At 43.1% G+C, this 15,914-nt stretch overlaps 1 protein-coding gene across 1 annotated transcript in view; it reads left to right on the forward strand.

Moving 5' to 3' along the window:
* Positions 1-15,556, forward strand: part of LOC126106505 (zinc carboxypeptidase-like) — a 71,801-nt gene extending 56,245 nt beyond the window's left edge. Inside the window, exons 7-9 of the mRNA XM_049912861.1 lie at positions 6,635-6,837; positions 9,053-9,137; positions 15,357-15,556. Coding sequence (XP_049768818.1) covers positions 6,635-6,837; positions 9,053-9,137; positions 15,357-15,556 — 488 coding nt within the window. The remainder of the gene's footprint in view (positions 1-6,634; positions 6,838-9,052; positions 9,138-15,356) is intronic.
* Positions 15,557-15,914: the final 358 nt, after the last annotated feature.

Genomic DNA, 15,914 nt, shown 5'->3' on the forward strand with positions numbered 1-15,914 from the left:
ACAGTGCGACCCAGGGAAGAAACGAGTAGCCGCCGTCCGCAGCGCGCCGTATTAACTAGCATGCCCTCGGGCGTGAATATCTCTCTTTTCTTAGCTCACCATGGAGCCTTTCAATACGACGGTAATTAGGATGTCATCACAGTAATGATGGATGCGCATAGCTTGCGTATTTTTTAATCAACCTTTGTTAGTAAAACTGTTTAAACTGACTTCTCGGTGTTCGCGTATTGCCGTACCTCAAGGAGCCACCGCTTACAAATGCTGACGAATATTTCGTCTAATTATCATCCAGGGAAACAACGCGAACAACCCCCTTATATATCTGCTCTAGGTAGTTTTCAGATAAAGCGATTAGCAATGTTTCACAGGATCTCTTGTCACGCACACCACTAAAAAAACTCTAATTAGTCAAACTGTTGGTCGGATGATTATAGTCTCCTCTAATGATTACTGTATGATTAGGGGGGGGACTAACGTACGAGCGAACATAGATTTTCCCTAAAGTTTTAGTTTACTCCAGGAGTTGAGTCTGGTAGACAGTTGAAGGATCCTTTTATAATTTTATGCCCACCCTTGGTACTGAGTCTTGTCTATTGCGACAAATACATCACCCGATTTCCCATTTCACGATCCTTACTGTAGACGCTTAAATTTTCACCAAAGATCTCAGTGCTCTCAACTTCAGCTTTTACGCAGCTTTCTGCGCCGCATACTATGTGAGCTTCAATGCTTTTAGGAGCGCTCCAAACTCTGACACTTGTCGCCATTGCGCGGCACTTAACTACTAGGATTTTAACACTAACATTTCTTTGGATCTTACACTGACACTTCTGGATTTCCTACAGCTATTGCTAACTGGATTGGATGGAGAGCCGCCTAATCGAAAAGAAAAGAAAAGGTAGCTGCCTCTGATGTGTGGTGCTCACGCACCAGACCCAGTTAATGGGACCCTACAACCCGCGACCATATGACAGTCTAGGAAGTTACAGCCTAGCCTGTCACAGAAACTTCTCTGGCTCTGGTTCAAGCCTTCCACTTGACTCAGAACCAGGGGACCACGATCAGTTGTGGGGACAATGCTGCAGATTGTGAGCATTGAAACTACGTGAGCAAGGCTGGTAGTCTCAGCTTTCTCTGTTGTCACTGGAATGATCCAAGTATGATCTCAGAACGAAGATGACAGGCATAATTTGTTCCAAAGCGCGCCCCACTCTGCAGTTGGGCGCATCCTGCTCCCTCAATGGCTGCCAGCATAGCTTCTTCAGCATGCTGAATGAAGTCTCCACGCGTACACATTGAGTGCTCCTGGAGTTCCTTCCCATCCCTTTCTGCCATTTCCCTAAGGGCTGCCATTAACCGCCGTACGTTAGAACCACCGACGATTAATCGACCATTGTCCCTTTGCATTCACTGCCCGTTGACCCAGGACACAGCAAGTTTCCCAGAAGGTGAGACGAGACTCACTGGCTCAGTTTCGGTTTCAGTGGAAGACAACACCTCGAACTTGTTGGTTATTTGGATGGATGCAACATCCTGAGTTCTTCCTGCCCCGTGTCTCCCCTGTACAGGACGCTTAGACCTCTCATTGAGAGGCCACTTACAGTCAAGTGGACGAGTAACGATGACTGCTGTATTTCCTCTCCACAGGAGAGGCTGTATTTCTTCTCCACAGGAGATGATAGTAGTTGAGGTACTTCTGGTGTACAATTCTTGATAGCCCTCCCGACATACCTGTTCGCAGCCACTTCTTATCTCTTGACTGTAATCGGAGTCGATTTCCAACTGATTACGAATAGCAATCAACTCATCCCCTACCCGAGAACAGCACACACAGTGGGGCTGCTTTTTGTCTCGTGCAATATTTCAAACAACAGTAAACAAATAGCTTATGCCTGGTGCAATATTTTACAGAATGATAAACTAATAAGTTGATACTGAGCTTGCTGATTGTCTTTTAATTTATGAGTGTGATATGCCGCAAGTATTACCAGTAGCCTTCTGGAACTAAAACGATTTAAGGGGCTCCGGAACGCTCTATACTTGCAATGTTAAAATAACGCTTATAAATTACATCTTTCCTCACAAAGTATTTGAGGTAGGAAGTTGAACTTTTTACAGATTATTTATTGGAATATGGGCTACAACTTAACACAGGGATTTTACAAAATTTTAGTTCAGTTATTAAAGATGATTTTTTTTCAATTGTAATGAAAATTCACAACATTTTTTTGCAATTTTTTATATATTCAAAAATATACAGTTTTTTGGAAAAAGGCTGTGTTAAATTACGCAGAAGGTACTGTGTAACATTTACTGAAAGTTTGAAACAAATATGTTTGGAAGATCCTTAGAAAACATGTAATTAGTATGAGAAAATAAAAGTTTTGGGAATCGAGCGACAAAGATTGGATTAACTTTTTAGTGCATTCCAGGTCCATAGGATGGATTATCTTCATCCTCTGCAAACTACTCCTCCAGCTTCCTCTTGTTCCTCCTCCTGTTTACTCTTGCTTGTATTTCTAGACTCTTTACAGCCCTGTCTGCAGCCCGAAGGCGTTCCTTGTCTAAAGCGAGCATCGCTCGTACCATGTTAGAATGCTATTATTTACAGTAATAACACATACCTTTGGCTTTCCAACATTTCTCCTTTTCTTAAAAGCCTTCAGAGGATTTCTAATAACTTTACTTTTACCCTTTATTATACTTCAATAAAACAGAGACTCAAGAAACAGAATTAATTACGAATATTTTCGAGATAACGACAGAGTAAATAAACATGAAACAATCGACAATCACACCAGCGATATATAGTGAACCATCACAGGTTAGCCACAACACATACTTTATCTCACATCTCTAAAATGTACCTGATGAACACGGACGTTAATAATAACACCATTTGACAGCAGTTTAACAGCGCCACAGTGGGTCACGCCCATGTAGAACACGTTTCAAAAAAAATTTAAAAATAGTTGTAGTCTTCGGAATTGAATAAATTATATATCTATTGAAAGGTAATAGTCTGCAGATTCAGAAAACGCAAAAAAGTAAAAAATTGAACTTTTCATGATTTTGAGTCTTTCCGGAGCCCCTTAAAGCGAAAAATGAGAAACGTGTTGCGACAGCAGAAAACCTGGTGCTAGTTTTACTGTTTCTCCGAAACGGTTTTCGCGTTATGGTAACTAAGAAAATTCGACAGTGGATTTAATTTATGGTAAATGCAATATACACTCCTATTAAAAGAGATAACTTATGTGACACGATATGTTACTTATTTATAGTAACTGTAAATCACAAACACCGATTTATTACAAAATAGGTTATGAAAAATATTCGTAATTTACGAAACCTTTTGCAAGCGTCCGAAACTCCTCATAACGTTTTCTCGTAAATATATAATTAAACTTGAGAATTGTTAATTGTGAATGGGGATACGGTGGTCAATATTTCTGAAAAGCACAGTTAAGTTTATAGTTGAAATTAGAAATTAGAATATTACACAATGTGCCACCTTCCTGAAAAGCACACGTTATGTTTAAAGTTAATGATTAAGTACTACACAGTAAACCTAGACACAGGCACGGGTTTTGGTAAGTTCAACACGAAAGGAAGGGGTGAATGTTACGCCAAGCTTTTGTACCTAAGTTTTCGAAAGGAATTTATATGACGCACGTGAATTTGCTCGAAGACGAAGAAAATACAGGGAGTCGGCTTATACATGCAGTTACAAGTAACTTTCGAACTGCATGGAATTTGCAACTTACGAGCAGCCGATATGGCGTCCCCTTTTTACGCTAGCGTGTCAAAGATGACCACAGCAACGTTAAATGTAGAGCACAACAAACACACATTCGCTTGAGACAGTTAGGATAAATACTTAGCACAAATAAAAACATACATTGGTTGGTTCATTTGTATGTTGTTTCGTTTACCTACAGATCTACTGAAGAAATCACATACAGAAGGCGCCGTAGGTTTACTAGCAGATTGCGAGACAAAATGTTCAGCACTTGCTGCGAGAAATTACCTGCAACTTTGTCGGACTTGCAAAGGACTGTCTGGCGTATCACGGCGGAGAAAATATAGGTTACAGACAGATGCCAGCAACTAATAGCCCTACCTCGGGTCTTATAAAACGCAACGTATGTGTTAGAGAAGATTCCTAATTAAAGGTATTGTACGACAAAGATAGTAATCATGAATGTTCCTAAGAAAACTCCATGCGAGATGAGGCACAATGACCTAAACTGGAAGACGGTATGGGTGAATCCATCAGTTCACAGACACGCTCAGAGGCATATGTGTTTGTAATGGTTTAATCTCACCAGTATCACAAAATGTGAAGCTCACAAGTGATCCATACCACCAGCATTGCACTATGGCTGACACACTCAAACACCGAACAGTAGGTTAATACAAAATTACAGTCCCGTTGAAATGAATAACGTTTAAATCAAAAAGTGTTAACGAAATAAACACCAATAAATTGACGTATATGCACATCAAGGCATTCAAGACAATAACACTTACATGGTTTAGATATTCGTCTTCGATGAGAGACGAGAATCTGTAGTGTTTCTTTGCTGTCACGAGGAATTCAGAAGAAACCATAAATTTCTTAGTTATGGTATGTATTTTAGGAAAATAATGAAGGAATATGCGCTGACAAATGATCCTTGTGATGAGATGATTTTAATAACAGCTCATCACTGGAAATATTCTTGGTATGTAGAGAGTGTGATAAAAAATATTAGGATGGAAAATATAACATTTATTGTGGTGAATTGCAACTTGTCGATGTTGGGCGTGCATTCTGAAGCATGGGCTGTGTCACGTGATCGATGCGGCTCTGCCGGCTACTTCCTGCTGACCTGCTGACCGCCCACATGTGGGCGAATTTCTCAGCGGCTAGTACCTTGTGCAACAGAGGTAGAGGTGTGTGTGTGTGTGTGTGTGTGTGTGTGTGTGTGTGTGTGTGTAGGATGCTATAACCGTTACCCACATCAAGTACACGTTCTGGTCTGCGGCAAAGGTAGACGAGTTTTTCTCTGCCTCTGTTTCTCGCTCTCTGGTTGTCCACGGGGCGCTTCCACCTGCTGGTGGAGTCCGAGGCTTATGATGTCGATGAGTAAGGTCATGCAGGCCTAGTGTGAGCGGTAGTTCACCAGGTCAGACGGTGTACGTGAGGCAGCAGTTCTGGCAATGCGCACTGCACCGGCTATCTATTCAGATACTACGCAATACTATTCCTCGCATTTTTTAAAGTTTCCCTTAAATATAGTGCATTTCTGTACCATTCCTACTCTATGTCTGTGTTGGGTTTGGATACTCGTTTAAAGAGTAAATTTAGCAATGCACGTAAATTTTTGGACTTGTCCATCGTTATTTACAAGTCTGCTACAATCCTACTTCTCTAAGGCGACCTTATAGTGACGTCCCCTACTAATAACGCAGAGGTGAGTTTCTCGTAGACTTACTTTTAATATATATCTGTAGCAGTATGATATATTTGTGTGTTTCTGGCAACATGACCCTGCGGTAATTGTTTATGATGGGATATGGTGTGTTTGTTTAAATATCATACCAGGCAAATTATTCAATCTTATATTCAATGTCAAATTGCTTTATGTCACAAATTATGTTAATATTTCCTGTTCTTTTTGCAGGATATGCTATGACTTCGTAAATTTCAGTAATCGAGCCATGGCTCAGTCATGCTCTGTAATGTCAAAGTATCTTATGGTAATATCTGCTGCCATTTCTTAAGTAGGATAACTCTTCTGGTGATGATACTCTCCCTATGGTATAAAGACCTCAAATGACAAAACACATACAATTGGAATAGTAATAGAAAGGGGGAGAGGAGGGGGAAATTGATTCCTATTGGTGAATGGGACGAGTGGCATGACCTTCCATTTTCCACAATTTTTGTGTCACACAATTCCCCTAGATGCACTGGCCAGGTATCAGGCTACCTCCTGACCTTCAATGTACCGCACAGAAGTGTCCCTCAGGTGTGAGTGTCGAAAGGGAGGACACATGACACATATCTGGTTATATCCTGACATTGGAAGTATCTCAGCCGGCCGCGCTGCTGCTACGGTCGCAGGTTCGAATCCTGCCTCGGGCATGGGTGTGTGTGTTGTCCTTAGGTTAGTTAGGTTTAAGTAGTTCTAAGTTCTAGGGGACTGATGACCACAGTAGTTGAGTCCCATAGTGCTCAGAGCCATTTTTTGAAGTACCTCACGCAGTTGCCCAATAGGCTTGGGAAGAGGGGGTGGAGGGATTCTCCAGATGTTGTGACATTGGGATAATATTGTTATGTGACCTCATATTGGTACTGATACTCTACTTGTGTCTCTAAGGTCACTGTCTTCGATGGGACGTTAAACACAGATTTTCCTTCCTCCCCTCTTTATATGCATCCTTCAATGTGGAACCCGTTGCTTCAAATCCATGGCTTCCAATGAGCCTTGTACATGTTTATCAATTTCTAATGCCAAAGATGCGCTTGAACAATTATGGGTGTGTTTGCATGTTACATTGCTCTACTCTAACCCTTGTCCGTGTACTGTTGTTCGGGGATGATGTGGCAGTTAACTCTCCTAGCTTTTCTGTACCCTGCTTTGCGAAGACTCTGGCTCCAGCGACAACCCCTGCTCGCCGCACTACAGAGGATCTTCGCCATTCTCGGAGCCAGAGACTCGGTCGCTGTCGGACTTCCTGCGAGGCCTCAAGGAGCGTCTGCTGGTGTACGTCTCGCTGCACACGTACAAGCAGGCGCTCATGTGGCCCTACGGGCTCAGCTACGAGCGGGCGGACAACAACCAGGAGCTGGTGAGTGCTGCTCTCCGCTGCAGCTCTTGAACTATCGACTCAGATATGGTCTGCTGTAACTGAACCCTACCTTATGTATGTTACGCTACACGTGGATTTCTGTGATCTTTCCTTGTATTTCTTCCTTTCAGTATGACATATATTGTACAACAGGAAAAAAATATTCTTGTCCTTGTCTTTATGTTACCCCACTACAGAGCCACGACCATATTTTAATCTTTCTGATAATTGTCTCACTAGCCTGCCTGTCGTATTGAAATTTCAGCACAGCCAATACTGTCCTTTCCCTCCAAGGCCAATGGATGGTTTTCCAAAATTCAAATTCTAAATACGTTTTGAAATGTATTACGCACGTCCATTACTACCCGAACAAGAAAAAAATTGTGTAGCTAGTGGTCTCTGGTTAAAGCTTTTGTTGGTCAGAAGACGTTACGGTGTTTCTCGAACGCCATAGGGATGAAATCCACTCACAAGTCCATTTCTGCCTGCCATGTTAGTTTTAATAAAATGTGTTATTCGCTTGAATGTTTGCTGTTTCTGGTCCTAGAGAGGGCACGCAGTTGATGCCAAGTTTTATAGTATCCAAACACGTAACAGAATGTAACATACGCGTACAGTTCCACCACTCACGGCGCCATTTTACACTTAAATAATAGGCAGACTTGTGGATATGAGCTGGAGACGATAATAAATATATGCCGCACTAATGTGGCACGTCAGTTCAAGACGTTTTTACGGAGTCCAGCGAAGATCTGTGGCTATCGTAAATAGACATTTTTCATACTTTCCATAGGGATACGTGAAGAATCCAATCTACTCAGTGCAAAAACGTTGGACAATATCGACTGATCTAATAGGAGACTACGTCAAAAAAAAATTTTAATTTTTTTCAAATGGTGCAAATGGCTCTGAGCACTATGCGACTTAACCTCTGAGGTCATCAGTCGCCTAGAACTTAGAACTAATTAAACCTAACTAACCTAAGGACATCACACACATCCATACCCGAGGCAGGATTCGAACCTGCGACCGTAGCGGTCGCTAGGCTCCAGACTGTAGCGTCTAGAACCGCTAACTTTTTTTCCGCCCTGAAACACAAAGCCTCTCACTTTGGGATCAAAACATTTCACTTTGCTCTTGCTGTCGTGGACAGAGCCCGCACATAACGCATATGACTATTGGTTTAGAGTACCAGCGACAGACTTCGACTCCTCCACGTTGCAGCTGGGTATGTTCACTGTTGCACTAACTAAGGAGCTGGTCCAACAAAAAGGTTTCAGTAACCTAAAACGGTGAATATATCGTTCATATACACTTCATAATCTATTAGGAATCCTTATAAAACACACGTTTCTCTTGACGGAACGTCCACTGATATTCATCATCAGTGATAAATTCCGCTACAGCTGTAAAAATTATTTATTTCTGAAAAGAAAGTACGACCTGGTTTCAGGATCTGTTTCCCATCTTCAGGTGCACATTAAAACGTTATTCCATGAAAGATGCATAACTGAGGTTAAAATAAGTTAAAATATATTAAAATAATGCATACCTAGTACATGACGTGACCTAGGATTGACGAGGATAGTCTGTTTCATGCCATGTACTAGGGATGCACTATTTTAACGTATTTTAACCACAGTTATGCGTCCTTCATGACTCACATTTTAATGTGCACCTGTGCACCTGAAGCTGGGACGCAGGTGCTGAAAGCGGATTATGCCTCCCTTTTTAGAAATAAATAATTTCGATAACTGTAGCGGATTTTTTCATTCATGACTTTATAAAACATTACGCGAACAACTAATTTTCTTTCGTTACGGAGATGTATTTTTCAGTTGTTATCAATTTGCAAATTGTTCCAAGTGGTTAATGCAACTTGTGTGACTCTGCTCCGTGAGGCAAATAATTCCTCATTCTCCTCCTCTATAATTTATTCCTGGTTCGTGTTAACGTCTACTTTCTCTTCTGTTTTGGTGTGTGAACACGCTTAACAACAGCTCAACCTTGCGGCCTCGCATAAGGCGATTGCTTAATGAGGACGGTTTTATAATTGTAGTTTACTAAGAGTATTACCGGAAATGTTTCTTTCCTGACTCAATGACAGTAAGTGTGTATTAGTACAGTGGAATGTGACATAGTTACTTGAAGACTTGGGTGAAACTTATGTTCATAGATGTAAGGTACGAAGCTAAGAAAAGTTTACATTTTGCAGATGGAAGTGGCCAACATATCGGCGGAAGCACTTTCTAGAAGATACGGCACCAAATATCAGACAGGAACTATCTTCGACATCTTCGGTAAGTATGAAACTTTACACAGATAAAATAGCCAATCTTTCAATAACGTGCGAGCCTATGAGTTCTAATTCAACCCGCAACCTAGTTCTCAGACTTTTTTCCTTCTCCGCAAGTTGTAGCTCAGTAGCACACTTGATAGTGGTAGAGAACGGAAATACTACATGAAATACTTCCCATCTTTTTCTTCTTTCATAGAAGTGTATTTATGCACTTTGCCGGGTGGGAATTTGACAGCGCCAGGGTAAGGTCAACAGAGAACGGCCAGATAATGAAGACTGTGTTTTTTGATTAAAAGTGCACCTATTTTTCGGCATAGTTCCCTTTAGAGTCGTTGCAGTTTTCGACGTCTCACGAAGTCGATAAAAATGAACCCTTCCATGTGCTTGAGAATTGCTACAGGGAACAATGGTTCCCTTACTTTGTTTCAACGTAGTCTATAGTTGCCTGATAATGGCCCAGATCAACCTCGGAGAAGTAGTTTGGTATCCATCAGTGCACGCACTTGTTTGAGGTGTCGGGCCACATACTCTGTGGGTTCGATCAGCATGTAAGAGAACTTTGGGACTTCGACGACGAATTTAGAGCTCGAAACATCAGACAGCGATGCACAATATCGGTTGAATTTTCGTGGAAACATTTCTGAGTAATTCGATTTGTATTTGATTTCGATCAGCATCCAACAACCAATATAGTAATTTCGTGTGGTTCAACGGCTTGCTGCAGGTCTTTCAATTTGACGCCTAACCTAGTCTACTTATCCAACTGGCGAAAGGTGACGTATAGCTTGACTTGGAATCAGGACTCTGCGTCGTTCCTGACGAATTTTCACATCAATTAGAGATGAAGCCTAGGTTAAAGGCAGACTGAAATATTCTGCGGTTCGCCCGGGATTCGATCCCCGACCTTCCGGTTTCTACGTGCGTGCTTTACCTCTAGACCATCATCTGTGCTTGCAGTTTTGATACGACTAGCGCACCTATCACCATTAAGCGAAGTATGACATAGAGTGAAGTTCTCTTTATTATTTAAAAACAAAGAATAGTGGTAAGGCATACCACTTTGTCCTACTCGAAAGAATACACACCTCGACATTCTTAAAAATCTGAATAAACAGAACTATTTAGCAGATCATGTTATCGACTATATGTACCAACACAATAAAAATAAAGATCAGTTGCATAAATGGGAACATTATGTCTCTAGGAACCGTGACCACTGTAACCATAATGAAAGAAGAGACGGTATGTGTCACTTGGAGTGTTTTATATGGATAACTTGGGTTCGACCCGTAGTGCTGGTAATCTTCAGATCCACATAACTATTACTTTGAGGCGCAGCAAGTCATCAGGCCTAGAATTAGAACGTATCAAGCGTCTCACGTGGCGTCATTCCTCGTTACAATTCAGTTGCTAATGACTCCATGCGTGTGACAGGCCAAGAACTTTTTACGAAGCGTTGGAATAGAAAAATCATCATCTGGGATGGTCGAACCATCCGAAGAGGAGCACATTTAACCACCAGAAACAGTGATATGGCTGGTAACCAGTACCCCGAGACAACCGCGTGCTGCTGTAATGGTTAGCATTTCTGCCTAGCAAGCAAGAAGACCCGGGTTCGAGTCCCGACCGCAACACAGATTTCTTCTGCTTCGATCATCTGCACAGAATGTTAAGGTTTTCACAACATACAAAGTGATTGTTAAGAAAACCGACAAACTACAGGGGCATATTCGTGACTGCAAACAGAGGAACATAAAGTCTATGAACATGTGTCCGGAAACGTGTTGTTGCCACTGCAGATGGCACTGACAAATATCAGTTCCTCTGGCCGCATGCTATATATTCCTTGTGTGTTGCAAGCTGCATCACTGACGCAGCGGCCTGTAAGCGTAAGCAACAGAATGGTCGGAGATTTTGTACGGCCCAGCAGATGGAAATTGTCGAGAGGCAGCACGGTTACACCAAAACAAGTACCCTCACAGGCGCCAACCACACCACACAACATTTCAAGCCCTTTTCGGGCGTCTGTTTGAAAGGAGCCATGATTACACAAATGCCAAAAAAGGGCTTGAAATGTTGTATGATACGTCTGGTGTCGGTGAGGGTACTTGTTTCGGTGTAGCCGTCCTGTCCCTCGACCTTTTACATCTGCTTGGCGGAACACAAAAACCATCTCCGCTTGTTCCCAACACGGATACCGGACCATTCCGCTGTTCGCAGTATGCTGTGTCAATCACACAGCCTGCGTCACACAAGGAACACACGGCACGCGGTCAGAGGAGCTTTCATTCGTCAGCTCCGTCTACCGTGGCAACGATACATTTCCGGGCACATGTTCATAGGACCTATTTTCCTCCATTGCCAATCAGGAATTCGTCCCTGTAGTTTGTCGGGGTTTTATTCACGTTAAAACTGTATATAGAAGTAAATAACGTAAAATTCCAAAAACCGTCAAACAAATTTGTTCCGTGTTCCACTCAGTCTTCCTTGGCGATTACACATACGCGCTACTTTTAGAATATATTACTGATGTGAGTATGCTCCTGTCATCCACGTATGAGGGTTTGGGTAGTTCACAAACAACTTCAGGGGTGTGAAAACCTTGCTTTCAACCACGTGCTACGTCGTTGTTCTGAACGGCTATCGGTTACTACTGGCAACCATTGTATGTCCAGACCGATACTTCAAAAAACAGATGTACTGATAAAAACAGAACTGTGTCTCCACAATCACCATGTTTGGATTGCATTTTCGAAGTGTGTTGGAAAAACAGCGATAGAATAAAAGACCATTTGTCCCTGCAGCATTTCTCCAGCAAGCCACAGCTTTTATCGTATTCAATATTATTCAAATAGCAGTGCAGTAGACCACTGTCTAGGATTTCATGCTTGAATATCCACGAGGATCATGAAGGCAGATGCAACTAGTGCCAAATTGGCATGATGCATACTACTGTACGTGTTTGGATATGCAAGTGATTAGCATTTCAGCGTAGCCGCACAAAATAGATAGAGGTAAGTAAAATTTGCACAGCGGAGTTCTCATTTAGATGTCGAATTTGAGCGATGTTTATGACAAAAAAGTTTCATAGCTAGTGCTAGGAAAAGAAAAGTTGGACAGCATTTTAGCCAGAAGTCGAATCGTGATGTATCGAGACGGCGGTTTACTCTTCCCCGATATTGCGTACAGACACGTTCTGTCCCCCGAGTCAGGAAGTTTACAGCAAGGCAAGCATCCATACTGACAATAAAACGGCGTCAAGAGCAGTACGAACTATGTAAGTAGGCTGTTTATGTTTTCTTATTGGCAACGTTACGTTATGAAAATCACTGGCTGTGCTGTGTGCAGTCAGTGACTGGTTGGCATTGTTGTAATACTCGCCATTGTAGTGTTGGGCAGCTGGATGTGAACAGCGCGTAGCGTTGCGCAGTTGGAGGTGAGCCGCCAGCAGTGGTGGATGTGGGGAGAGAAATGGCGGAGATTTGAAATTTGTAAGACTGGATGGCATATATATTATGATTATTAAGGTAAATACATTGTTTGTTCTCTATTAAAATCTTTCATTTGCTAACTATCCCTATCAGTAGTTAGTGCCTTCCGTAGTTTGAATCTTTTATTTAGCTGGCAGTAGTGGCGCTCGCCGTATTGCAGTAGTTCGAGTAACGAAGATTTTTGTGAGGTAAGTGATTTGTGAAAGGTATAGGTTAATGTTAGTCAGGGCCATTCTTTTGTGGGGATTTTTGAAAGTCATATTGCATTGCGCTAAAAGTATTGTATGTCAGCTTAAGCACAGTCTTGTATAATTGTTCTAAGGGGACGTTTCAACTATCAGCGTGGCGACGTTGTGGCGGTAGAGAGAGGCGCGTCGGCAACAGCGCTGCACACAGCAGTGGCACAGCGTCCTCTCCTCACACGAGTCCCGACTCCGCGTGCAATCCGTGTGTGGAATTTCCGCGGAGAACGAACGTTGCCAGATAGCGCCAGTCATCCTCATATGGGTCTAGCACCAAGCTGTGAGGTTCCGCTGTGGACGTAAACACAAGCACTTCAGGTTCGCATAGCTGGTGATTTGAGGAGCATCCGTTAAACTCGTGACGTGTTAAGACCACTGAAGTGACGTTATTTTTCCACAAAATAGCGCCAGCCAGCGTGCTGCCCATGCTGTCCTGACCAACCTCGATACAGAGCGTGTTTGGGTAGCGCCCTTCGCAGCACGGTCTCCTTATCTCACCCACTGAAAACACGTGGACTTGGTTTGGCGAGAGACTGGCACCCCACCACTCTGAAAACACTGTTACTGATGAAATCTGGCACAAATCTGAAGCAGCATTGGTTGAGTTACCTGTGCCTGTCATCGAAGCGGCCGGCCGCTGTGGCCGAGCGGTTCTATACGCTTCAGTCCGGAGCCGCGCTGCTGCTATGGTCGCAGGTTCGAAGCCTGCCTCGGGCATGGATATGTGTGATGTCCTTAGGTTAGTTACGTTTACGTAGTTCTCAATCCAGGGGACTGATGACCTCAGATGTTAAGTCCCATAGTGCTCAGAGCCATTTGAACCATTTGTCATCGGAGCTCAGTTTGACACGGCGCACTGTTGCTGCGACAGGTAGCAGGATACGGTGGCCGTTGCGCAGTGACAGTTTTCGTCCGAAGCGCTGAGCGAATTTATTCGTTCGTTCGGAAAGGCAGGTCAGCTCAGCCCACTGCTGTATGCCGTCCATTGCACGTTTAGTGATGGCACTGCTGCACGCAGCATGGCATCGCAGTCTCCAAGCACCGTAGGTGTAGGAAGGAGGAGTTCTGCATAGCCAGGTACGAGACATTGTTTAGAACATAATTAAATTTACGCTGGAAGAGGCAAAAGAGAAGATAAAAATCCCATTAAAATGTATCGTAGAATGAGTTCAGGCTGCTAGTGGTACTTCAGACAACAAGAAGGATAAAGAAAGAAGGCGTAAATTAGTTACCACAGCTCTGAAGGTTTCTCTACTCCAGGAAAAAAGTGGAAGAAAGAGAAAATCTTTCATTTAGATGATTTTGACGAGTAAGTTGTGCGGAGACTGATACACAATTTCCAGATAATGACCAAACAGCATTCTACATTAAAGCTCCTTTTATCCCATGTTAAGAGGAAATTTGTCTTGTAATGGATATATTTCTTCATTACGGCACCTACTCCATAAGTTAGCCCTCAAGTATGTCAGTTTTTTAATGTCAATGTATTACTTAAACATTTTTTGTTATTAACGTATCTAATACTAGCTGTCACTCACCGCATCGCTTGCATATCATTAGTTTTGTTATAATGTCGTGTGACTAGGGGCTCCCGTCCGGTATACCGTTCGCCAGGTGCAAGTCTTTCGATTTGACGCCACTTCGGCGACTTGCGCGTAGATGGGGATGAAATGATGATGATTATGACAACACCCAGTCCCTGAGCGGAGAAAATCTCCGACCCAGCCAGAAATCGAACCCAAGCCCTTAGGATTGACATTTTGTCGTGCTGACCACCCAGCTACCGGGGGCGGACCTTTATTATAATGAGCGATGGTAAGTAAGTAAGCTAGTAATTTTAGCAGATGTCTGTGTACGTAGAGGTGTAGAAACATATATATAAAAACTGTATGTAGTGTCAGTATGTAGGTTCATAATGAATGTACTTCTATGATTTTCCTGTTTGTCAAATTTGAAAGCATGCTTTATATTTTAGATTGTATTTAAAAACGCCTCAGTTCATTACATTAGTGCAGAAGTAGAGTTTTTAGGGGTTTCTCTCGCTCGTCTAGCACTGCATGTGAGATTTTTCCTTAGAAGCAACACATTCCACCGAATAGTTTCTGTAGAATCGTTTGACAAAGATTGCAGGTTGCGAGCCTGTCATTGTGGAAAGCGGGCGAAGAGTGTGTCGTAGCGTCGGCATTTTCCCGACCGCAACACTTACCACTACCGCTCTCCCCACCCAAGTTCAGGCTACTGCGCGTCTACCGACCACGTTATTCTGCGTGGACTTCGCACCCTGTATTCCCTAGTTCACCTAAGATATTTCATCACATTTCTTTGCTATTATACGTATACAGACAATAAGGACAATTTAGTTATTTGTTTTCCTCTCTGATGGCGCAATTTCAGTTATTGGTACTGTAGTTTAATGTTATATTACATTGTTCAAGGTAAAGGCTGGAGTGTCTCTTCCAGCGGGTTGACCCACCCGCTTCGTTGCAGGAGGCGTGTCCGGCAGCAGCGTGGACTGGGTGAAGAAGTCGCTGGGCGCGCGCTTCGTGTTCGAGTACGATCTGCGCGACACGGGCGGCTTCGGCCTGCTGCTGCCCCCCGCGCAGGTGCGTCCCACCGCCGAGGAGACGGCGGACAGCCTCGTCGCCATGATGCGCGAGGTGCTAGCCCGCACTGCAACTCCACACTAGACCCGCTCGCAGCAGTACTGTACATCTAATTTCCAGCAGAACAAACTCAAATTTAGACCTACCAATGGACGTACCATGTCATTCACTGCTTTCTTTTACTCCAGGGGTGTTCAGCCTGTCGATCGTGGTTGATCGGTCGATCGCCGTGGCTTTATGAGTCGATCATTCGAAACCTTTGTTCGAAATTTGTTTAAATGTGCTCTTTTTGTAAAATATCAGTTCGCTGACAGTGAGTGTTTCGTACAGTATTTGTAGGTAGGCCTCCATCTCGATTTCACCGTCCGTAACTCTCGCGCCAAGCAACAGTCTTTTCTCCCGCATTTGCTCGTGAAAAATGGGTGCGGCTAAACACAGGAAA

This window comes from Schistocerca cancellata, chromosome 1 (genome assembly GCF_023864275.1).
Source record: "Schistocerca cancellata isolate TAMUIC-IGC-003103 chromosome 1, iqSchCanc2.1, whole genome shotgun sequence".
Classification (NCBI taxonomy): domain Eukaryota; kingdom Metazoa; phylum Arthropoda; class Insecta; order Orthoptera; family Acrididae; genus Schistocerca; species Schistocerca cancellata.